Source organism: Barbus barbus (genome assembly GCF_936440315.1).
Source record: "Barbus barbus genome assembly, chromosome: 46".
Lineage (NCBI taxonomy): Eukaryota > Metazoa > Chordata > Actinopteri > Cypriniformes > Cyprinidae > Barbus > Barbus barbus.
Window position 1 is genome coordinate 20,526,798 of NC_136724.1, and position 26,910 is coordinate 20,553,707.

Below are 26,910 nucleotides of genomic sequence, written 5' to 3' on the forward strand. Positions count from 1 at the left end.
AACACCTTTATGGAATTGGCACATCACAAGACTTAATTTTCACATTTCAACACAATTTAATAACACTGCAATGTAACAAAGTGTCCATACAGATTTAAACCACATTTTAACCCTAAAATTCCTAAAACTGACATTCACAGGTGCGTAATACAGTAGATCTCAGGAGGCTTGTGCTACATGAAGTATATTTACTATTACTAAATGTGGTCTGTGCAGTATCTCACAGTGAAGTAGAACAGTCAAAGTACATTTTAAGACTTTCTTTCTGAATATATTCAGCATTTTTGGGCAATGAAGTGGATGTGGCCAACAAATTTTAAATAACACTTAATTCAATATTAATGGGTTCCTGTAGAGTTAAAAAATCATAACAGCCTGTTTTTTCCCTGAAATTTAGAAGTAGATTGTGTGATAAGTGCACACTTGGGTGAATGTGTCTCAGGGGACCAAAAAAAACAAGCAGTATGATTTGTTAACTCAGCCATTTAAAGCAGAATGAGAAAGTATTAGGACAGTACTTTAACATCAAAAAGCCTTTTAGCCCAACAGTGTTTCTTTCAATTAATATAACGGTTGTTAAATTATTAAAACCAAATGTGGACACTCGCTTGAAAAATTAATTAGTGGGTCCATTAAGTGCAGTCCAGGGTTAAAGGTCAGTGTTTGTATGACTGCAGGTTGCTTTTTATGTACATTTACACAGTGATTGTGAATTTTATGTCGTGGACATAATGACATGCATGTTCACAGTTATATTTACAAACATTTCTGTTGTTACTCAGGCAGTTATTATTACAGTACAGATGAGAGATTTTCACGTTCCTAATGTACATTCTTTGCAATGTTGTGCACATCATTGGTGCAAATGATTCCAAATGAAAACAGGCTGTTTTAGTAATCTTTTATCAAAATGAGATAACTTGCTTTGCCTCAGCCGATACGGTAAAAAAAGTCCAAAGTGTGAGATTTAATAAATAATAATACGTAACCAACCCCAAACATTTTTGAACGTTGTATATTGTGGAAGTAAAATGGGGGTTACGACTCGAGTGGCGTTTCATGTTGACTTTTCCAAGACTATTTTCACGGAAAAGAAGTTATTAAAAAACATCTCATTTGGCTTGGCATAAACATAGGGTTTACAAATACTGTACTACCCAAGGTTAATTACTAAAACAGAGTAAAAACGATGACAGTTTAACTATATGAAGTATTAATAGCTCAATTATATTTTGGTTCAATAAATGAAGCTACATCAGACAACAACATTCATCAAAAGCACCAACTATTACTCATATTACACAGAAATACTGAAATGTGCTCTAGCTGGACATTCAACACATTACTCTCAGCTTCATGTCTCACAACCACACCCCTTTAAGAATGAGTTAATTGTAGCAGTCGCCTTCAAGCATATCCAGACATGACATCCTCCATGTTCTTAAACTAGCTGCAATAATAACACGTGTCGTGTACGACTCCCAGAAGTTCAAGCAGTGCAAATCATGTTTTCATCCCGTTGATCTAACGTACGTGAGACTGCATGGCTGTGCTGTGCCCCAGGTAGTGCAAGTTCTCTGTCGCGGGGACGAAAAGAACGTCGGTGATGGACGAGGGTAGGACGTTGTGCTGGTAGTCGGGGTTATCGAGGTTGGCGCCGGGGGAGCGTGGTAGAGTAGTGCAGGAGGTGTTTAGGTACTCCGGCCCGTCGGGTTTACAGCTGTACGTGTCTATATATCCGTTTTCTGTCTGTCCACGGGCTGGACCCTCATAGTTAGGGTTTATCATATTGCTTGTTGTGGTCACATCCTGGTTAATGTACTCTGTGGGAATGAGAACATAAAATGTGCTTTTAAGCAAAATTAATTGAATGTGAGCACTAGAACATGACTTGCTTATCTTTTTTATATTCATACTTTTATTTATTATTTTTTAAATTTAGGATGCCTTTTAAAAACTGCCCAGAGACAACAGATATAATATAAATAAAATCAATGTCAGCATGATAACACAAAAAAAAAAAAATTAATGAAATATCATTATATTATTTATTATATAGATATTCTTAAAATAACTAAATCCCATTTTTTAACAAAAACTGAATATTTTACTATTATACATAATATACTACATATAAAAAGTTGATTAAATACATTTAAATATAAATATTAGTTGAAAACTTAAAACTCAAAAATCAGAAATGCAGAACTAACTTAAGTTGCTGTAATAAAATCACTAAAACTGAAAAATCTATTAACTACATAGACATATTTAAAAATAATAATAAAAATGACAGACACATAACAATATTATAATAAAAAAAAACAGAAATATGTTATTTGTATATATTAAATATATTTATTAATAATATAAATTATATGAATATAAATATAGGCATGTAAATATTTTCAAAATATATACTGTGTGTATTTATATATACATAATAAATATACACAACACACATATCTTATGCAAACAAAAACTTTTATTTTGTATTGGATTAATCGCGATTAATCATTTGACAGCACTAATATATATATATATAATATAATAAAAGCTCATTAAATTCATGGTAATACCTGGCAGCATGAAGTCTTTAAGCGTGGGGTCTGTAATGTAGCGTAACATCACACCATTCGTGTAGTTGTCCTTAAAACAACACACAAAAAAATCAATAAATCATGTCTGATAAAGTGTACTTAGCTAATAACATTATAAATGATAATGTTCTATATAAGGAGATACTGACTGCTGCATTGTGATACTGAGGCGTTGGTGGTGGTTGTGATTGGCTGAAGAATCGTTTGTTGGGCAGCAGATATTCCTCCGCATCTACCACACCATCCATATGTTCTGCACTGATCCACGACATGTAGAACTTTGAATTAGTCGGGCTGGGCTGGTACATGTGATCGTCTCCCTGTGTATAATGCCACATTAAAAACTCTCATTTGAATTTATTTTTAATATTTATATATATATATATATATATATATATATATATATATACTTCTACAATTAATTTAAATAAACATAAATAATGAAAATAAAATCAATATCAGTATAATAAATCAACATAATATATATATATTTTTTTTTTACAAATTATAAGCAGAAGACCTACAAATAGCACGAATACATTACCTTTGAATATAATTGTCTTGCATTTTAGTTTTTTTATTTTGTGTCTTCGTCGGCACCACATTGAATTACAAAAACAATGTCAGTTCAAGCTGTTTTTTTATTTCTAAAAGATATATTTTGTGAACTACCTGAATGACAAGGTAGCGAGATGGATCTCGGGCCATTTTTGAAAACTCTTCCACAAGCTTGCGAAAGTGAGGTCTGCTGTCAGCGTCAATCATCCAGCCTAGATGTGGATATAAATGTATGTCCTGTCATTTCTGCTATTATTGTATTATGGCTATTATGCATACAAATCTGTATAGATGTCTTTGTTTTTCTCATGTTCATCTGAAATGTTTGTGTAATGCATAATTTGTAATGCTGTATTTTCTGTAACTTGAATACTTTTATTTATAGCCACATTATTGCTACCATTACAAGCCCTTTGAATGATGATTTTCTGTTCTATTCTGCTCTCGATTGCAACTTTAGCACTTACATTTGACCATGATCATATAGACATCTATAGTGCAGATGGACGGCTGTGGCAAACGCTCTCCCTTCTCCAGAATATCTGCAATCTCTCTGGCTGGGATTCCATCGTACGGTTTGGATCCAAATGTCATCAGCTCCCACACAGTGACCCCTGAAGAGGAAATTAATTAAATCACACTTTCCAAGAGGGTTTAATTTGTTATTGCAAGAAATATCATGAACTATCATTAATTTTTTTACAGAATTTATTAGTCTGTGTTATTGCTGATTTACTAAGGCCATCCAAGATGTACAGAACATGAGTTTGTTTCTTCATCAGAAGAGATTTGGAGAAATTTAGCATTATATCACTTGCACACCAATGGATCCTCTGCAGTGAATGGGTGCCGTCAGAATGAGAGTCCAAACAGCTGATCAAAACATCACAATAATTCACACCACCCCAGTCCTCAATTAATGTCTTCTGAAGTGAAAAGCTGTGTTTGTTAGAAACAAATCCATCAAGACGTTTTTAACTTCAAACCGTTGCTTCCAGTTAAAAGTCCTCTATTGATAATATTGCTTTCTCCAGTGAAAAAGTCAGCATTATGCAGAGATCAAGCACTTTTAACAAATGAAAACAGTCCAAAACAGTATATTATCAGAGGATAGACTTTTTCTATGAAGAAAGTGTTATGGAAAACGCACTGGTATTTTAGGCAGAAACAAAGTTAAAAACAAAGATAAAAAAAAAAATTAATGATGAATAATGACTTATTTCTTACAAACATGCAGCTTTTCGCTTCACGAGTCATTAATTGATGGACTGGATTGGTGTTTTTATCAGCTATTTGGACTCTCATTCTGACGGCACCCATTCACTGCAGAGGATCCATTGGTGAGAATGTCTTAAGCAAATAAAATTTTTGAGTGAACTATTCCTTTAATTTACACTCTTCTAGGCTAATGTGCCTGTGATGTAATAATAAATGCAGTTTTCATTATAGAATATGTATGAGCACTGACCATAACTCCAAACATCACTTTGATGAGTGTAAGTCCAGTGACGAATTGACTCTAGTGCCATCCACTTCATAGGCACCTAAGAATTTAGCAAAGGCAAATAAGTAAATTTTCCTGTAAATATGAACAAATATGTACATATGCTAATGCATTTGCATTTATTTCTTTTACACTTAATGATTTTGAATCAGTGGACTGATGTGTGACATACTTTCCCTCCGTCAGAGTGGTATTCCTTCTCATCTGCACCCAGGAGTCTGGCCAGGCCAAAGTCAGTGATCTTCACATGGTTAGGAGTCTTCACCAGCACATTCCTGGCCGCTAAATCACGATGAACCAGGTGACGCTCCTCCAAGTAGTTCATTCCCTGTTGAGAAGGGTCAGAATGTTTTTGAATTCCAAGTACGCGCATATGTCAATGAATGCTGTGTGCATCCAATCAGTACTTTCAGACTCAGCACTTTCGGAATTGCTATTTTGTTGTTTTGCAGAAGAAATGCAGTGAATTTATTTATGAGAATGTTGTGGAAGCAGGAGCAGCAGTTTATTTATTTATACATAATATTTAACACATAAATATTTATTTATGTGCTTATTTATATGTATAAGGTTTATGCAAGATTTATACACTACCGTTCAACATTTTGAGGTCACTAAGATTTTTTACTTTTAGGAATTAATACTTTTATTCAGCAAGGATGCATCAAAACGATGTGAAATGACAGTAAAGACATGTATAATGTTACAAAAGTTTTCTATTTCAAATAAATGTTTTTTGGGCACAACTGATTTCAACATTGATAGTAATAAGTAATGTTTCTTGAGCAGTAAATCAGCATATTTCTAAAGGATCATGTGACTCTGAAGACTGGAGTAATGATGCTGAAATTTCAGCTTTGCATCACAGAAATAAATTACAATTTAAAATATATTAAAATAGAAAACCGTTATTTAAAACTGTAATAATATTTTACAGTTTTACTGTTTTTATTGTATTTTTTGATCAAATAAATGGGGAGTAAAAGAGACTTACACCTTTAAAGAGTAATCAGATTACAGGTACATCTCAAAAAATCTGAATATTTATTTATTTAGTCATTTAGCAGACGCTTTTATCCAAAGCGACTTACAAATGAGGACATAAGAAGCAATCAAAACCAACAAAAGAGCAAAAACGTGCAAGGGCTATTACAAGTCTTGGTTAGCCTAATGCAGTACAGATAATTATTATTATTATTATTATTTCTATATATATTTTTTAAATAAAAAGACATATAGATAAAATAAAATTAGAATAGAGAGTGCTAGAGGTCAAGTAAAGATGGAACAGATGAGTTTTTAGCCGTTTCTTGAAGATGGGTAAGGATTCGGCTGCTCGGATTGAGTTGGGCAGGTCATTCCACCAGATGGGAACAGTTAATGAAAAAGTCTGTGAAAGTGTTTTTGTGTGTCTTTGGGATGGTACAATAATGCGTCGTTCACTTGAAGAACGCAAGCTTCTAGAGGGCATATAAGTCTGAATTAATGAATTTAGGTAAAGGGGTGCAGAGCTAGTGGTGGTTCTGTAGGCAAACATTAATGCCTTGAATTTAATGCGAGCAGCTATTGGTAGCCAGTGCAAATTGATGAACAGAGGCGTGACGTGCGTTCTTTTCGGCTCATTAAAGATTAATCTTGCAGCGGCATTTTGGATTAATTGTAGAGGTTTAATAGAATTGGCTGGAAGACCCGCCAAGAGAGCATTGCAATAGTCAAGTCTGGACAGAACAAGAGCCTGAACAAGGAGTTGTGTTGCATGTTCCGAGAGAAAAGGGCCTGATCTTCTTAATATTGTATAATGCAAATCTGCAGGACCGGGCAGTTTTACCAATGTTTTCTGAGAAATTTAGCTTATCATCAATCACAACTCCAAGGTTTCTGGCTGTTTTTGAAGGAGTTATGGTAGATGAGCCTAACTGGAAGGTGAGATTGCGATGAAGCGATGGGTTAGCTGAAACTACAAGCAGTTCTGTCTTAGCTAGGTTGAGTTGAAGGTGATGGTCCAGAATATCATGAAAAAGTTCATTTTTTCTTGTAACTTATTTCAAAAAGTGAAACTTTCATATATTTTAGATTCATTACATGTAAAGTAAAACATAAAAAAATATATATATATCATGAAAGCTCATGAAAGTCAAAAATCAGTATCTCAACATATTAGAATATTTACATTTGAGTTTCAATTAATGACAGTCCCTACAGGATAAATTCTGGGTATCTCTTGTTCTTTGAAACCACAATAATGGGGAAGACTGCTGACTTGGCAATGATTCAGAAGACGAACATTGACGCTGTGATTGGCTGTTATCACTATGACGGCGCGCCAGCACCATGGTCAGCACCAGAGCCGTTGAGAAACAGAGTTGCAACGCTCCCTTTGGCTTCCATAGGAACTTAGGAATGAGGAAGTAAAGCGTGTCATGGAGCAGCCAATAGTTCCAAACAACTGATAGTTTCAGCATTGAAGCCCATATATTATTAATTTCAGTGCTTCTCAAGCACAGTCGCCAGAAATTTTAGGAAATTACAGCATTTTTTTGCCATTTTAACGCATTAGTTTACCTCTCGGAAATCTGACCAGTAGTTGTATTTTATGAAACGCGTTATAGTTAATGTTTATTTTTAGATAATAGGCAGTATATGCTATATATGCAGTTAGATAACGTGGATATATTATATAATAAAATATTTTGATGAATACAGTTGGTTGCCTTTTTTATTTTGAAGTATTTGCAAAACTTAAATTTAAATTTTTTTCATGTACATTTAGTCATTTAGCAGACGCTTTTATCCAAAGCGACTTACAATGTAGAATAAACAGACCAACGAAAGAGCAACAAAATACAAGTCTCAGTTAGTCTAGCACAGTTCACATAGCAATGATTTTTTTTTTAAATAAATATAAATAAATAAATAGAATAGAATAGGTAAGTGCTGGTATTAATTAGTCAGATGGTGGCGAAAAATATGTTTTTATGTTTTTTTTTTTTTTAAATGGCTAAAACAATTTCTAGCATTCATTGATATTCACTTGTGTATGCATATTGTATCTTATATTTTAACATAATATTGTATTAAAATGTGAATAATAGATGACCATAGATGAAGAAATATATATTAAAACAATAACACATTTTACATACTAATTAGATTTCTTATACTCTTTAAATAAGCATAATTTATTTCCTCATTGGTCTGCACATCCACGTGAATAAATGTAACGCAAAAACACACAAAGTCATGCCTCAAGTCTCCAATCTTTATTAAGCATAATGAGATCGCATTTATGTATGAATCGAGATCGTGATTTTTTTTTCCGATTAATCGTGCAGCCCTACCTGTAATGCATCTTGGAATTAATATTTGGAATTACTGTCAAAAACTTTTAATTCCACAGAAATAAGTTTCTGTCCTGGTTAAAATTAATTATTGTTACGTGAAAAATTGCAGTTATATATGTATATATATTTGTGGATATCAAAGGTTAAGCGGAGGACATTGAACTCACTTTGGCGATCTGCACACACCAGTTTAACAGAGTCTGTGAGCCGATATTGTCTTTATTCTCTCGAACATAATCCAGCAGGCAGCCGAAAGCCATGATCTGGGTTATGAGTTGGACGTTGGACGTGAGGCATATTCCCAACAGACGACACACGTGAGGATGATCCACACCAGCCATCACATAGGCCTCCTGAAACACCAAAAATACAAGTTTTAAATGCAGGACAATTGTTAATCATTAGTACAAATGACATGATACCCACATCTAAGATCTCTTTGTTGGCTTTGGGAGATGCGACCTCTCTCAAAACTTTGATAGCAACAGGAATTTTCACATCCTCACCCTCGGGGATCCACAAACCCTAGAAGAAAAGAAAGAAGTAATATTTTGGACATTTTTCTTAGAACTTTCATGTTGACTGAGGAATTTGAAGTTCTCAACTTCTGTAATGTGAAAAACAGTAAAGCCGTTTCAGAGGTGGAGCAATTTTTTTTTATGTTTATTTTTAAATTAAACATTACTTTTTTTCTTTGAAACATGGAGTCTGTTTTCATTTTGGAGTATTAAAAAAACATAATTGCATGTTTAATTCTAGGAATTGTTACATTATATGTAATTGTAAGTGTTTATTATTTATATACTATTATAGTATTTATTAATATTTTGAATTTGCTTCTATTTTTCACTTTCTATTTTAATTTTAGAAATAGTTTTATGAGCTTTATCAAGTTTTTTTTTAATATTTCTGTTTAGCTTTATTGTATATTTATTTCAGTTTTTTAAGTTTACACTTTTCACCTAATATAACACCTAATGTGATTTTATATTTTGCTAATTGTAACCTTTATTTCGCAATTGCAGTGACAGGACAGTTTTTCCATACTGATGAACCAATCATATTACTACCAGAAAAGGTGAGTTAGTCCATCTTGATGTTCTGTTGACACTTAATGTCTTGGCTACAAATGTACAAAGCTTTATTAGGCCTGCTAAATTCCTGTAGTGTGCTTTGTATTCATAAATGTACCTTAAAGACGGTACCAAATGCTCCAGACCCAAGGACTTTTATTTTCTTCAGTTCTGTTTCCTTTAGGATGCGAAGGAGAGCCTGGTTGGGCGCTTCACCACTGGGAGTCAGTGGTTCAACCAGCTGCAGAATGATGGAAATATAGTCGTATGGGGGTTCATACATGATGTTTGACTTGTAATACATTTTTGTGGCTTACCACTCTTTCCTGAAGCAGGCGGCGTAAGGTCCTCTTTCTTCGGATGTGTCTTCTGCGGAAGATGATGAAGATGAAAAGGAGGAGGACCATAATCAGCAGCATGCCTCCAACAATGCCAGCCGCCACTACAGGAATGTGAGAGCTAGAGAGAGGATATCAAGTCATTTACTTACATTAAAAAAAACATTTAATATGAATCCCCTGAGCTTCAAGTCAGCCAATCAAACAGCATTTACTTCCATATTGTAATGTATTTTTGAGTAAAACAGGATATTCAACAAGTAAACTTTCATTCAGGGGGAAAAAAACACATCTGAGATCAAATTTTTCATTAATTCTTGAATTGCTTGGATGCTAATGACTTTTATATTGTAGGATATCAGAGACTGAATCAGACAATTTTAAGATGCATCGGAAGCAAGCAATCCCAACTAGCAAGCCTCTTTCACCAAACAGCTTGCAACACTGAGACAAATAACACTTATTGATAATTCCAATTCAAGAAGGAGACTGTCAAAATTGTTGCAAATAATCAAGACTGATTGTCAAAGAGATGGCCATCACGTGTTCCATGATTGAATTCACAAGCTTCCTTAGACTGACTTCTTCCCCACATAGAAGACAGTCCAACCAACATTCCTTTGTCTAAAGAACATGCCTTCGTTCTCCATAGAACTACACAGACTTTCTTTTTCATATGCCCATAAAATCATCCTAAAAGGACATTTTTATGCAGAACACCACATGATTTTAATATCCTTGTTTTAATCACTCATTGTGTATGTCTTGCTTTTAATAAGTATTGAATAGCTCGAGCCTTAAAGATAAATATTGCATATTTAGTATGTATGAGCTTGAAAATCCATGCTTTAAGTGTTTCTTCCAATCAATTCTTTGTCAAATGTATCATAGTCTTGTTATAAAAATCAATGTTGAAAAGGTATACTTTGCACGAGCCTGTAAAGTTTGGACCATGCGACTGATAACAAGCTGATTTATGATGTAAAGAACACCCCTAGCTAAGATGATACAGTATCTAATTGGTCAAGACATCCAGATGGGATGTGTCCAGAAGTGAGTTTAAAACTGTTGTCCCTCCTTCATTCTTTCTCTCTTACTCTCTTTTGCACTCTTCGTACCCCTCTTCTTTTGTTCTCTTTTACACCTCTCGTCCCTCTCACCGCGAGCGTGCTCTGGCCCACGTGCCATAATGAGAAGGAAAACAACTTAGTCTCGTCACACCCTTTTATTTTTATTCTTTTACTTTAGTTTCTTTTCTTTCCGAGGAGTTTCGTGTGTTAATGTAAGTTTGATACAAAGTCCAGCTTCGACTGCACTCCTTCAACTTCCAGCAAGCCAACGCCCAAGAGACATCACTTCAAAGACTCCAGCCAATCAGACACTTCGGGAAACCCCCTGTCTGCAACGAGGACACAACCCCGTTACACAGGCAAAGCAAGCAACACACCTCCAGGTTCTAACAGGTTCTAATTGGTGTATTTAATATAAATTTTAGCCTCATTGAGAAACTCAAAGCGAGGGTTAAATAAGTGATTGATGGTTGTTCAGGTCTATGCAATAGCACATATTGCTGTGAACTTGGGATTTCACATTTCCAACTCATCCTTTCCTCACTTTCTCTCTTTCTGCAACGTGTGAATGTGTGAATGCTTGTGTTCATGTGTTAGATTAGTTTATGTCTTAGGTTTATATAAATAAAATCTTATTTACATTGAAAAGAGATGTATCTTGTGTTTGCTGCTCACAAGTTAATGCCTTAATCTGTCGATGTGCTATTTAATAGTGTTTTCACTATATTTGGGATTTTAATATCCAGTGCAGAGTTTGTCATACGGCTCGGTCAGTGAATCGCCGTAACACTGATTCTGTTCAAATCCCTATAAAATCATAAATGATTCCCTTTGAGCTAAATTAAACTATTTCTTTAAATTACATATTAATATTATATGTAATACCCTTACAATATGATTTCTGTTGTTAATGAAGTCTAGAATAATAACCCATAAACTACTGTACCCTTTCGGTTCACAACTTTCCAGTCCTGGTCCACTGCACCTATAATAACAGAAACATTTTAGTGTTAGTGGTGGTGTTGACATTCTCTGTAAAAATTTATTTTGTGACCCCATAATTATTTTGCATTTCTGCTTGTTTAAACCAACTAGATTCGGTTAACCATGAACCTATATATAAATATCAATAAAAATCATTTATATTATTTAAATAATAATAATATATTATTATTATATTAAATTATTTATTAAAGATAATAACATTATTATTATTAATATTTTACTTTAATCATTATCACCTAAGAAGGTTGCTTACCCTTGCGTGCAGTTAGGATGGCATGGTTGACACTGTCTATTTTTGTCTGGGTATGTCCAGACAAGCCTGTTATTAAGGCCTTGCACACCTTGGGCACACTGTGCCACACAGTGCATCCCATCTTTGAAGTGAGCACACTCAGTACACTGATCAGCTCCCTAGAGAGATGCAGAGGAAACAACATTCACACTGGAACCACTTACACATCTTACCATTATTACTGTACTTTACACAATGATTTGGACATTTTCTGATGAAAATGTGAGTGATGGTAATCTGAGTGTTGCTCAAAATAGACTGCCAGACTAAAATCACAAGTCTAATGTATTAGAAAAGTAATAGCACACCTCTTCTCAACAAGCTGTGATTTTAGACATCATTGATGAGTTACACCTTTGGGTATAATACTTTAGGTTTAGGGGTTTGTTCAGATCCATAGTTGAGTAAATGTGAGTAAGCATCCTTAATAATGGAGTTTATATAGAAAACATTGACATACCGGCCCGTGGCAGCTTGGGGTCCCATTTAGGATCTTGCATTCAGGGTCACATTCCAAACACAAATTCTCTGACATGTACTCACGGGTGTCTCTTTAGAAACATATAGAGTACAATAGTCAACAGAGGTGAAAAACATTTCCAAATTAAAAAGAAAATTGACGTTGGCTCCAATCGCCTTGTGGGCAGCACGCCAACATAGAGTGTTGCACTACAGGCATCCCGAGTTCAAATCCCGACTCAAGGACCTTTCCTGATCCTGCTCCCCCTATCTCTCTCCCACTTTGCTTCCTGTCAGTTCTGATCTGTCATATGGTAAAAATGCCAAAATTCCAAAATGTTTGGTGAAAATGCCAAAAAAGAAAAAATAGATTTTTAACAATAACTAGCTAACCATTGAAGGCAGATCTACTGTGTGAGCTACGAGTTTGTTAATTAATGGTAAATGCTTTTTTTGATGATGTCATCGAGACTGCCTCACTATCTTGTCAAAATACTTTAATATCATTAAATATTATTCACCTTGGAGCTGGTTTTGGTTCATGGCTTATAAGGCTTTAAAGGGATAGTTAAAAAAAAAAAAAATTCTGTCATTAATCCGAGAGTTCTCTGACCCTGCATAGACAGCAATGCAACTGAAATGTTCAAGGCCCTGAAAGGTAGTAAGGACATCATTAAAATAGTCCATGTGACATCAGTGGTTCAACCGTAATTTCATGAAGCTATGAGAATACGTTTTGTGCGCTAAGTTCCCCTGCTGTCTATGCAGGGTAAGAAAGCTCACGGATTTCATCAAAAATATCTCAATGTGTGTTCCGAAGATGAACAAAGGTCTTGCGGGTTTTGAACGACAAGAGGGTGAGTAAATAATGACAGAATTTTTATTTTTGGGTGAACTATCCCTTTAACAATGTCTTTTTTTAAATCCCTATGGGAAAAATTAATGGGAAAATACCAATGGGCAGCACTAATGCACTCTATTAAGAGAAGTAGCCGCATGTAAACCCGTGCATCTGATAATATCTGAAAGATGCATTTTAAATGCATTACTTTAACCAATAAACTTTCTGTTATTTTTTATTCAGTATCATTTGTCAATGTTGCACTAGAAAATGAGCAGCAAATAACCTTCTTCAGTGGACTCCCTGTTGGACACTCACCCATCCAGCAGATTGCAGTGGCTGACACAGCGCCCCCTACGGCTGACATGCTGGCAGGAGACACACATGGACGGCCCTGGACCCCAGCAGCCTTCCTCTCCACACATACCATCACAGGTACTGTTCTGCTGCTCTGAAGAGCACACAATAGCTTTTGTTTGATTTTACGAAATTGCTGGCCAACAAATAACTTGCATAAAGCTAAAAACAAAAAATATTTGAATCTAGTCCCATACCACAGCTGTGCATTGCTGCAATGTTTCCAGTTCGTATGTGCTGGTTCACTGATCTGAACAACTTCGGCCAGGAGCTGCCATCAACGTAACAGAGACGGGGGTTGTTCTTGATCACTACGTCACCATCACTGATCTCCTTCAGCGAACGCAGACCGAGATGATCCAGGTGCGGTATGTTCAAAGCTGCAAAACTGACGGTGCCACTGCATTTATAAGAGAGGTAAAGACAGGAACACTGTTTAAAGGTGAAAAGTATCTTTTTTCCATGATAAAAACAGGTTAAATATGCAAAGAAAACTAATTATTTGTAAGTTGACATGACGAAACTCACTGTTGTTTAGTTCTTCCTCTAATGATCTCCAGGTTTTCAAAGGGACTGAGGGAATTGAGGTATTCAGGCCAGTCTTGGATTAACAAAAACCCTTAGAAAAATAAAATAGCACTGTTAATAAGGCTTTATCTACGTTTAGTCAAAAGACAAATCCCATACCATTCTCATATATATATATATATATATATATATATATATATATATACACACACACACACACACACATAGATAGTTTACCTGAAATTTCCTTCACTGTTTTGAAATAGTCGAGTTTTGCTGGGTCCATACTTGGAGTATTTGTAAAAACATCCCTTAAAAAAAATAATACTTAAGCATTAGATTAAATGTATAGCATGAAAACAGGGTTGACTGATTTAGTCTGGAAGTAATCCATAAAATCTCACCCTTGAAAAGTCATCTGCATTATTGTAATGTGCCCATTTATTTTGGTGCAGTTGATAAAAGAGTCAATGTTGGTTGCGTTGACTGCGATTGTGTTAACAAGTGTTCCCGTTCCAAGACCATTACAGACTAAAATAAAACATGTTCAAATTATTTAACATTTATTAGATATCCGTGTCATGCAAAATTGATTACGTGTCAGAAACAACACTCTTAATTAATTAATGACATTGCTGACCTTTCGGGCACAAGCCGTCACATTGTTTGCACTTCCTTATTCCGTTCTCCTCCACTTCATGCATGTTACTGCTGCAGGTTCGAACGCAGGCACCATGATCGGTCACCACAAAATTATCTGCAGCAAATAGAGGCGTTTGCAGTTATCTTTCTGTTAAATATAGATGCTGTTTCTCCTTAAATAAAAAAGGCACATATGAGTTATTGACACATAGTATAGAGCTGTAAAATTAACATTATATATAGCTCTGAAATTTGACTGCAGACTTTGGTTTCTTGACATCTGAAGCCGTTTGAGACCTTGTTGACATCTCTTCTGAAACTCTAGAGGAGAAACGTGTGAGATAACTTGGGTTTATATATTATATGTATCAATATATGCACAATTTATTTTAGGTCTAAGGCAATTTTTTAAAGTGTTTACCTAAAATAAAGCGCAGAGAACTTACAGTAGCTCTATGTTTACACAGCGCATAACCTCTGGGTGTGTCTTTGCGTGTGTATTTTGGTGATTGGTATGCACAACCAGTATGTCTCTGTGACTTTTGGGGCTCTTATATTTACATACTAAAGGTTTATAATGAAAAGTATTATCTACTCTTGTCATTGTGGTCTTAGTTTATTTTAGTAATCTCAGATGTATGAAAAACTTACAAGGGCATTTCTTCACACAGGTGGCTCCAAAGTTATACTTTCCGTTAGGATTGGGAACAAGTTGGTGAGTGTTGGGGTCGTAAAGCATAAGACGTGGACACGCATCCTTGCACGTCCCATCATCCTGGAAGTCTCTGCAGGACTGCATAAAAAGAGGCGCTACGCTGTCATCATAAACAACATTTGTTTCCTACTGATCAATAGGTATAAACACTATAAAACTGATTAAAAAAAAATATATATATAAAAAAAACAAAAACATTGATGATCAAAATTAGATTTTGGCTATATGAAAATATTGTAAAGTAAAATATATAATAAAATATATTAATGATAATTTAAATGAAATGCAAAAAATTTTGACATTTTAAATGTTAAGAGTATAAATCATAAAACACATTTTCTTTGAACAAGATCAGTAGATAAGCACCAATACTTCATGATCTTTATGTTAGCACAACTTGTGTGTTTTACGAATTTACTTCACTTTTGAAAAGCGCTCCACTCACCAGACAGTCTGTTGGTCGGGGTCCGGTGCAGCCTGCAGCACAATGTTCACTGCAGCAGTCGATGGGTTTGGGACCCTTACACCTCCGTGAGCACTGCTCGGCACAGTTCAGCCGAGTAACTGAGAGTAAAGATGAAAGAACATTTGTTAGGACGTTGTTCGCTGATATATATTCCTTTGGAGATTTATATATAAAACTGAATTTACAGATCTGGCAGTTCTCTGGTCCTGGAGCCCAACAAGATCCATTAAAACACCCCGAGTCACATTGTCTGCCTGAGGTAAGAAAGAAAGTGTTTTATTATTCATTTTTTATTAATACATAATTTAATAATTTATAGACACATACAGATATACATTTTACAATACACTACCATTCAAAATATTAAAAAACTTAATTATTGTGAGAAATTATTACAATTAAAAATCTTAATATATTTTAAAATATAATTTATTCCTGTGATACAAAGCTGAATTTTTAGCATCATTTTTCCAGTCTTCAGTCTCACATGATCCTTCAGAAATCATCATGATATGCTGGTTTGTTGCTCAAGAAACATTTAATATTATTTTCAGTGTTGAAACCAGTTGAGCTGCTCCATATTTTTGAACGGTTGTGTATATTACATGATTTATGTTTGTAAAACTCTAAATACTTACACTGAGGGTAAGTCCCTCCCGACACATTCACGTCACTGTCATCCTGCACAATGTCCAACCACTGTATGGTCTCCACATTGCAAAGCAAAGGATTGTGGGCTATTTTAACCCCACCTTTGATAATTTCTGCCAGATAAAGGAGGAAAAAATATTCCGTGTCACTATAATTAATAGAAAAAGTGACTTTATATACATATTGCATGCTGTATTCAACACATCTTGCGGATGCATAATGCTTCATTTGTACTGTAGGTCACTTTGGATAAAAGCATCTGCTAAATGAATAAATATAAATGCTTTACCTGTGAGGCTTCTCAGACGCAGCTCTCGGAGGCCGCTGGTGATGCTGTTGTTCTTTACAGACTCATTCCTGTGGAAGTTTGCCACCACAGCAAGGCTGTACTTGCCATCGAAGAGAGAATGTCCTCGAATGAGGCGCAGGTTTTCCAGAGGTATCACATCCACATAGTTTATTCCTATTAGCACATAGCCACCAACTTCTTCAATGCTCTATGATAGAAATAATATTTTAGTCAGGCCCACCTAAATAAAATTTAACACAAAAATCTGATTTTTCTTTCTAGCAGTTAGTTAAAGGTTTGACCAACTAGTAGTATATAACTAATGAACTAGTCTCATAATTGCCATTTTATTATACTGGTGTGTTATGTCACTCACTCTGAAGAATGAGAGGTCATGGTAATCCTGAACGTTGGTTATCTCCAGGTTCTCCAGCACGACTGTGCAGTTACTGTACATCCGCACCATGGCTCTGTAGTGATCGTCTGGCTGTGCCAGCAGGGTCAGCTTATTATTGGTTCCCTGACATACTGCAGAATAAAGCAGAGGTGACATCAATACTCAGGTAGTGAAGGTGATATTATGACAGAACATACACAAAATAAGCAAACCCAAAAGTCTGGAATAATTAAGGAGAAGTCAGTAAGAAGTCTCTTCTGCACACTAAGGCTGTATTTAATTACAGACTTATAATATTACTGTTTTTACTGTAGTAGTGTAAATTACTTTTTTTTTTTGTTATACTTCAGATATTAATTTTTATCTCAAGCTATGTTAATTATAGTCTTGGTAATTAAATGCTGTTGTCTTTAGGCATGTATCAGTTTTGTGACTAAATCATTTCTAATAAGGTGCTATATTTCATATGAAACATAGAAAATTCACACTCCGCTAAAATAATAAGGGTTGCTGTGGTTTCTTTCTCATTTGTGGCATGTTTTGAATATGCTGAATTGAAAAACTTGAATAAAATTCATTCAAGTGTGTCCAAATTTTGGACTGGTAGTGTATAGTATACCAGTCTCTTTGGGATCATATTGGTTATCAGTCAATATTATTATTCGATTTTTTAATTTATCTGTAATCGAATCCGACATATATCGGCTGACAATTTATTTAACTGTATTTAATTTTATTAGTCTTTAACTGTATTTAATTATTCAGCCAGATTTTATGTGCTTATTTCACATTTAGATTACATTTGCAGTCATCTAACACTCACTTTAATCTAAAATACTAATAAAGTAATATCTCTGTTAAATGTACTATTTTTTCTTAAAATGAATATCCATTTTTCATACTGTCAATTTTAATGTTATCATGCCTAAATTAAATTGTTTTTAGTATTTAATTTTTTATTTATTTACACAAAATAGGAAAGATTTTAATATCATCCATTTATCGGTCATCGGCCATAACGTGAAAATTAGTATCAGATTGCCAGCTGATCCATCATTCAGCAATATGATATGACTGTAAAAATGAAAGGTATCAGTTAATGTGGAAATATTAGTAGATGTGTTTTGAGTGATCTGTGGCATATTACCTACTTACCCAAATAACTACTCACATGCATCACCATGGATCTCTGAACTGAACTAAACTAACTGTAATATCAGGCTATTCCATTTGTCAAAATTTCTTCTTTTGTGTTCCACAGAAAAAAGTCACATTATTTTGACATGACATGAGCGTGAGTAAATGATGACAGTTCTATCTTAATATATTTCAAAATATATTTAGTCCATTTTTGGGTGGACTAATATCCCATTAAGACGTGGCTTATAGCAGTTCCTCATCTAACAAACTCCAGCATTCTCCATTCTGTCATTGCTCACAGTAACTTTGAACAGATCATATTACATCAATTCTGAAACTATTTCAATAGAGTTCTACCTTCTGAACACTGCGATTCAGAATGTGTTCATTATATTGTGCTTATATTAGCCTGTTGTTGAGTTTCCGAAACTCATTGTGAATGTAAAAGCTACAGTGGAAAACAAGCGCTTGTTTGGTCTCTGCTGTCTCTCTCCTGTCATGCAGGTGTTAAATTCCTGCAGTCATTGTTATGCGTCTCATTTCCAGCGGAAGAGCGAATTCTAGGGGCGGGAACACCGTGATCAAGAATGTGGTTCACCGAGGGTGAGACTCGTGAGATATTGCACACAAGTGTTGCTCAACTTGAGAACTCTTGAAATCTTGCCTGCCACGTGCAAGACATGCAGGTTGTGTTTCCACGCAGTGCTGGTAACAACTCATCTATTTCACTTCAGGGATCGATAAAATGTCTAAAGTGAGGCCAGGGAACTTATTGAATGGGGATCCTGAGATGTTTGTCAATTTTTTTGTTTGATACTGTGTATTTCTACCTAGACAGCACTTAAAATCATCTAAGGCAAAAAGTAGTGTACATAGAAAAAGTCTTAGATCTTTGAGTTCAACTCATGAAAAATGGAGGCCAAAAACAAGTGTTGCGTTTATAATTTTGTTCAGTGTAGTTAATTTAGCAACATGCTAATGTGAAACTATTGGAATTATTAATAAATCGAGTCTCCCATGCACAAGGAGTGCTATTTGCAAGTTGTCAACAATAGTGGGTTCCAATTTAGTCTCCTATGAGGCCATATTTCAGTAAGGCGTTAGAAGACAGCTGCCTATGTAGACTGCAAACAGACAGTCCGCTCACTAAGCTTTGGAACCGTGTTTCTTAGTAAAAACTCAAATATTCCACTTTGATATGGGGTTGAATATTTGGCTACATGTTCATTCTGTCTTAAATCTGAGTATGCTGAAAGTCATATGGAAAAATATGGAAAAAGTGTCATCACAAAATATGGAAAAACATTAAACTGAAAGTGCAAACATGGTGTTTGTTGGATTGTTCATTGCATCATGGCAGCGCACATGAAGGGTATTTCCATTTTTGCAAGAGCTGCATTTTTTACATCTTTTGCATATCATAGTTCTACCTGTGAAGCTGTGAGACGTGAGGCAGGAAGAACAAACTGTCAAGACATGCAGCTCTTGCATAAATTACCTTCTGAAAATCCAGCATGTCTAAATTCATCAGGGTTATGACAAGAAAAATATTAACACTAGATGTCAAAAACTGAAGAAATAATCAGGCGTACTGGCTTTTCCAGCTCTGCCCGAGGGCAGATTTCAACTGAAGATTAGGGTCATGAAGTAGATTTAAGTTTAACCCTTAATGTTTACTTAGCAAGCCCTTAAAATGCGAGATCGTCTGAACGGATTGCAAAACGTGCAACTGTTTTCTACGATTGGGTGTTCAGCACCAGTGCCTGAGGCATGAGCCCGAACCATGGGATGTGACTGAACAGGTTGCTCCTTGAAAAAATATTTATGGAGGAACATCTTAACTCACATCAGTCTAACCATCAGGAACTGTGGAACAGCATTCTGACTGTTAAACTTGAGTGTTTTATCTTTTGCAGTTGATGCCAACCATGCACAACGGTTATCGAGATCTCACATCAGTCTAACCATCAGGAACTGTGGAACAGCATTCTGACTGTTAAACTTGAGTGTTTTATCTTTTGCAGTTGATGCTTACCATGCACAACGGTTATCGAGATCTCATCAATGCAAAGAAACACAAGACTTGAGAAATACAGTAATGCAAAGAAATAAATCAAACTGTCACTGCCTTAGTGACAGTACCAGCAGCATGAGACGAAAACAAACCACCTTCCATATTTGTAGCCCCAAAATGTACTGTTTAAATAGTTTGGGGTCAGGAAGATTTTTTTTGAAAGAAATTCATACTTTTATTCAGCAAGGATGCATTATTTTTTTGTGACAGTAAAAATATTTACAAGGTTACAAAAGATATCTATTTCAAATAAACTAACTTTCAAATTTATCAACATTGATAAGACATGTTTCTTGAACAATAACGCAACATGATTTCTGAAGGATCTGTGACTGAAGACTAGAGTAATGATGCTGAAAATGCAGCTTTGCATCACAGGAATAAATACAATTTTAAAATATAGTCAAATAGAAAACAGTTATTTTAAACTGCAATAATATTTCACAATATTACTGTTTTAACTATATTTTTGATCAAATAAATGCATCCTTGGTGAGCATAAGATGCTTCTTTTAAAAAACATCTTAAAAATCTTTAAAAAAAGAGTGGTGTATGCTTTCTAAGAAACTTCTTTCAGGTAAGGCTTATCTTCTTAAGTACATGGATACATAAGGATGTGAAAAATAACAACGATCGATTAATTAGGAGATACTCTGGGATCATCTTTTCAAGGCTGTCTATGAATATAACCTATTATTACAAGGCTGTGCATTTGTTCCCATGCTTGCTTTATTACAGTTTTCTTTGCTCTATTTTTTTTCTTATGCATCTTTTTTTTTCAGATATGCTTTGGATGACTATATCACTGACTACATTCAAGAAGGTAAAATATTTGGAGGATATCTTCCTATAGCTTTATTACCTTTTTGTTAATGAAGCAACATATAATAATTGGATGTGGCTTTTGATATGCAAAAAATGAAATCTGTTCAGTGATGCTTTTGTATATTATATGGCACGAAATCACTTGAAAAGTATTCATTCGATTTAATACTTAATACCCCCCCCAGGGTTCAATGCATGACACATAACTTCCTGTCTGCTTTGGTTTTTGGGCAGGATCTACCAGAATGAGCTTACTTTTTGAGTACGTCTTTGCATTTAGGAATCTACTGTCATTTCATGATGTAATGTCATAATTGCACAGTGTTACAGTATATCTACAGTTTAAAGTTTGGGCTATAACCCAAATGCACTATAACCTTGTTTTCCAGGAGATTACTATATCTGCATGTCCTGTTGGTGACTGAGTTTGACTGTGGGCAGACAACAGGATTGACTCTGTTTGTCGAGTAAGTTTGCACTGTTGCAAAAAGTATTGATCCACATGAGCAATCCTATATATATATAACGCATCCTGTTTTCCAACTGAAGGACTTTCCAGGAATACACCTAAAGGGAAGCCAACTGTGTTGGTACATGTGCTATGCTTTTACCGGAAATATTTAAGTGTCTTTTGCCTGAGAAACTTAATTTTCATCTTAAATTTATGATTTATCCATTAACGTTGTTGATTCTGAACTTATTAAAAAAACATATTTTCTGAGATTGAGGCTACTATGTTTCACACATGTGATCTACTGATTTTATTGTACAGGATCTAATGCACTGACATACTTGTTGTATTTAATGTACAAACAGGTCCAAAAATGATTTTAATGGCCATATGGTTAAATATTCTTTAAAAGCAAGCTAAATGGTTATCAATTTGCGAGCAGAAGTTTCACATGATTGTGCTTCTTACATCTTCTGTTTCTCTTTAGCGTGCAATAGAGTGTTTTTAAGTTCACTGTTGTCACCCTAAATGAGAGACATGTGGATAAAATACTGTTTAACTGAATTGTAGCAAATACAATTTACAGCGTGAGACAGAGACGTCTCGCTCCATGGCTGTGTGCTTTTTTACAAACAACAGGGTCTGTCTAAATCAAATAAGCAACATATTGTCTATTTGTGACCTCTCCATCAAAATTCAACCATTGTATGAATTCAGCTCTTTGTCTATGGGGTGATTTGCTGACTGCAGAAGTAAAAACATGGCATGATCACTGCATTTGGTAAACAACATGAGACATGAATTTTAGTAAAATCCTATATTTTGTTGGAGAAGACAAAAATCAGTTTTCCAGTGCAAAAGATGCTGCCACTAAGCTGCAGTGTTTTAAACTGCTATGTCTTGCACATTTGAATGAAAATGCTATGCCTTTGCCAGGGCGTTTTGGTTGGTTACTGGAGAGTTTTTTCTACAGTTTTATTTTCCACCACGCAAAATATGCTAATTTGAATGCTTGGAAAATAATATATGCAAGTTATATGCAAGACCCATTATTGACTAAATATACTGGCATCTCACAGACTAAAATTGATTTTATGTTTTAAATGAAAATCTATGAAACGTTTCATACCACTTAGCAGATCAATTGAATATGAGGCTTAGATGGGTGACAAGAACTATTTTGACATTTTCAGCAATAATAGATTGCGGTTATGTATTCATTTGCATTGACTGCATTACTTTCCATTCAATTTACCCCTGTAGCTGGTGGTCAGAGAGTGTAAAGCATAAACAGGAGAGCTTTTCTAGTCTATAGTATAGTAACAGGGGTCATAGTGACTCTGGATATTTATAAGCCAGCAAAGAGTTTTAAAGACAATTCGATTTAGATCAAATGGTGATGTCTCGACCAAATTACAAAAGAATGGTGGGTAGAACGAGGACACTAATATCGTTAGTTATTTTAGTTAATCTCTCTTTAGTTATAATAGAAGGCATGTGTATTCAGATACAATGCATTTATACCAGCTCATACTGAATGTGACGGATGCATGATGACTGGATATTTCTGAATGAGTTGTTGTTTTGTTGTCATTATTTTAAAATTAACAAAATGACAAATGGATTAAGTACAAAAAAATATTAATGAAATGAATCATGATTATTATAGGTGATGCATTTGCTTTTTGTTTCTCAATGGAGCCAATGTTATTCAACACAACACGTTTAGTATGAAATATGTATCTTTGTGTTTGACCAAAGATATCTGATATCTAGTGCTAAGTATGTTTCTGGCCTAATGGTCTGTAAAAAACAGTGCCAAATAAATGTTGTGACAATTTGTTAAACTCTGGGCCTGACTCTGCACGCCGCTGATTGTGAATGATGAAATCTGTGAACAGATGCAAGATCTGATAGTGGTGGCGTGTTACCTTCCCACAGCATTCGGCTTGGTCTTTCGATTAATCTCATGACAGTAATCTTCACCTACGTCAACCGCTTCTCTACCCACATTCAGGATTCACATGAATGGGTGTCATTTCATTTCAGTTAAAGGAATAGTTCACTCAAAAATAGTTCACACGACTCCAGTCCATCATTGAAGTGAAAAGCTGCATGTTTGTAATAAATAAATTCATCATAGAGATTTTTAGGCTTTTCCATTTCAAACTATTGCTTTCAGCTAAACTATGACTCCTCTATCCATAATATTGCATTCTCTAGGAAAAAACTTCTCATCTGAATCAGGAGAGAAATATGCACAGATCAAGCACTGTTTACAAGCTAAAACATATAAACTTAACAAATGTCAGTGGATTTTGATGCGAGACAATAACAGGAGACTGGAGACTTTTTCACTGGAGGAAGCGTTATTGTGGATTATAGTATTCTGGCCAAAATTGACTCGTTTATTTGTTTATAATAAACATGCAGCTTTTCAATTCACAAGATGTTAATTGATGGACTGGAGTCGTGTGGATTACTTGTCGATTATTGTGATGTTTTTATCAGCTGTTTGGACTCATCTTGGATGACCTGATGGTGAGTAAATTTTCAGCAAATTTTCATTCTCAGGTGAACTATTTCTTTAATGATGCTTGATTTCATCAAGACAAAGTAGGTCAAACAAAAGTATCTGCTTTCTAATAACCTTTATTCTAACCTTTTTTTCTGCCACAGGCTGTGGGAATGAAACGAAGTATGAGATGCCCCGGAGACAATACTGACTGACAGGTTATGCTGACACACGCATACCACAGACCCATCACCAGAAGGCTTCCCACACTTAAATTGACAGGTCATTAAAGGTGAAGTGTAAAGTCTTGAAAGAAATAATGACAGTTTTCTTGAACTCTGCCACTGGTCACAAAACGGATACTCCCAATCTCAAACTCACACCATTGGTGGAGCCAGTGCTGCTGTGTTGGGCTGACTGGGATGCTTAAACAAACAGAGCAATGTTTTGATAGCATGGCAATGTTTGCACTTCTCAGGAAAAAGTCTATGCTGGGACAGGAGAAAGTATTTTTTTAACTTAACACTTCACCTTTAAAGGCATAGTCAACCAGCAGGTGTGAATAATCATTCACTGTCTGTTTTTTTTTTTCTTGAAAGTAGGATTGGGGCATTAATTTGGTATGATTAATTATAAAATGTGCATGAATGCATTTTGGTTGCAAAACTGATAAAGCCACAATAATGTATTGGCATTGAAGTATATTAACTAAACTGTTTTCTCAGTGGATCAATTATTCATTAAATCTTGTAATTCAAAATTTTTATTGATTGACACTCCTGGGGAAAAAAAAATCAAAGGGTCGAAGGTAAAATAGATGAAGTTAATTATTCATATTTATCTGCAATACTGAATGCTAGAATTAACAGGAAGAAAAATATAAATGGAAAAAAAGATCCACAAACACTGCTTTATGTCTGTATTATCAGACACGATATAATTCACAATTCATTGGTTTTACTCAGCATCTTAATTCGTATAAAAGACATAATTAACCTACTGTCGGTAAACTGTTAAAATAAATGCAGTTGAAATCTACTAATTGAGTCGTACTGTCTGCGTCATTGGTTTTTTTTGTGCTGAAAGTATGATCAGAATGTCCTGGACAGCATGCAAATATTCTTTTGTGTTTGAAAGGTGTGCTGTTTATCAGATAACAAAAATCTGACACTCTTAGCCTGCAGTCATACTGTAGGTGTACATCAAATTATTTTAATAAAGCGATAAGCCAGTTTTAGGTGTGGATCTCTCCATTTTAGACTACTTTATATTTAATAATACACATTTACTTAAGTTACATTAATGATGCTGCATTATTTTAATGTTACAATTAGCCTACAAATCATTTAAGATTTACAAACCATTTTGTTTCTGCAGTTCTTTTGATTTTGATTCCAGTTGTCACCACAGAATCAAAATATATTTAACCCATTTCTGCCTGGTTTGTTCTGGGACAGTGTTGGGAGCCACCATCTGCTGTTAATTTCTAAACTGGCAAGAACCCTCAAACAGCACCGTCTGTCCGGGTAGACCAGAGACGGGACCACAGACTGACGCTGAGGACCCAGACCCCAGCTGTCTAGCGGTACCATCTGCTGCTCTCATCCTGTGGTGGTCACCAGTTCATCAAATATTTTTAAGTAGCTATGTTTCAGATTTAATTTTTGCACTTTTAGTAACATGAGAGCCTCCTTGTCTTAGGGTCACTTGCTGGGGTTAAAGACAAACCTGCCGCATGTCACATCAGTTCTCTAATCTCATCTACCTAATGCTTTTCAGCTCATTAGTTATTATACATGTAAGAAGTGCAAAATTTGCCTACCTGTCTGTATATCTATCTACACTGTAAAATGTAAATAAAACCAATTATTGTGGAATGTACGAATTCAGTATTTCTACTTAGAAATGTAATGTTTAATTCAATGTTACTTGCCATTTCTTTGTAATTATTTACAAGCAGTTTCTGAGTGAAAATTGATTAAAAGTGAATTCTACAGTTTTTCAGTGTGTCTGTAACTTATCTATCTGTTTGTTTACATCGTCAAAAGTGTGGAAGTAACACTTTTATGACGGTGTACTTATCCTATTCTCAAACTTCTCATTTGGTACTGTTTTAAAAGACTGAAAATACGTCTGTTCAGGATGTATATGAGATGTTAGTGACGGACAGGTAAGGTAACTTCACTCACCTTTCCTCTCAGAAACAGAGCACCAGACCGCGTTTATCAGCACAAGACAGGCGATTCCCAATTCACGGAACAGAGCTAGCTTCGTAAACTTCATGTTCAAAAGTGGAATCGTTTTAAACCATTATTTTTGGACAGGTATTCCCGCAAATGAGCAATATGTAGCTCGTAAGTTAAATAGCTTTCCAGAGGCAGGTCCCGTTCAGCTCGCGCAACGTGTCTGAGAGCTCGTGACTCACCTACACTTGACGCGACGCGACGGAATCACAACGTTCCCATCTATATGTGTGTGTGTGTGCGTGCATGTGTGTGTGCATGTTTATGTGGTTTATGAGGACTCCAATTTGTATAATGACATGGGTATGACAGAGGTATTACAATATGAAGGTGGTTTATGAGGACACTGCCTGTCCCCGTGATTCAAAAGGCTTAAAAAACATACTAAATGGTGTTTTTTTGAAAATCTAAAAAAGCACAAAGTCTCCTGTGAGGGCTACGTTTAGGTGTAGGGTTGGTGTAGGGCAATAGCACACACAGTTTGTTCAGTATAAAAACCATTACGCCTATGGAGAGTCCCCATAAACCACAAAAAA

At 35.1% G+C, this 26,910-nt stretch overlaps 1 protein-coding gene across 1 annotated transcript; it reads right to left on the reverse strand.

Annotated features, from left to right (window-relative positions):
• LOC306865211 (epidermal growth factor receptor-like) lies at positions 1 to 26,574 on the reverse strand. The gene is made up of 27 exons (XM_079409680.1): positions 26,321 to 26,574; positions 17,106 to 17,257; positions 16,730 to 16,937; positions 16,428 to 16,553; positions 15,975 to 16,043; positions 15,769 to 15,887; positions 15,260 to 15,401; positions 14,607 to 14,723; positions 14,371 to 14,497; positions 14,204 to 14,277; positions 13,967 to 14,057; positions 13,636 to 13,838; positions 13,400 to 13,532; positions 12,242 to 12,332; positions 11,743 to 11,900; positions 11,431 to 11,469; positions 9,394 to 9,535; positions 9,195 to 9,317; positions 8,430 to 8,528; positions 8,171 to 8,356; positions 4,835 to 4,990; positions 4,627 to 4,702; positions 3,626 to 3,772; positions 3,273 to 3,370; positions 2,750 to 2,920; positions 2,580 to 2,649; positions 1 to 1,823 (listed from the first exon to the last, which is right to left on the reverse strand). The coding sequence occupies exons 1-27, from the start codon at positions 26,412 to 26,414 to the stop codon at positions 1,525 to 1,527; spliced, it is 3,510 nt and encodes a 1,169-aa protein (XP_079265806.1). The 5' UTR covers positions 26,415 to 26,574; the 3' UTR covers positions 1 to 1,524.
• Between the last annotated feature and the right edge of the window lie 336 nt (positions 26,575 to 26,910).

Coding starts and splice junctions, on each gene's coding strand:
- LOC306865211 (XM_079409680.1), bottom strand. CDS start 26,414: ATGAAGTTTACGAAGCTAGCTCTGTTCCGTGAATTGGGAATCGCCTGT. Junction 12,333..13,399: donor CACTGCAATCTGCTGGATGG/GTGAGTGTCCAA, acceptor ATGTTTCTAAAG/AGACACCCGTGAGTACATGT. Junction 8,529..9,194: donor CATTTGGTACCGTCTTTAAG/GTACATTTATGA, acceptor CTTTTCTTCTAG/GGTTTGTGGATCCCCGAGGG.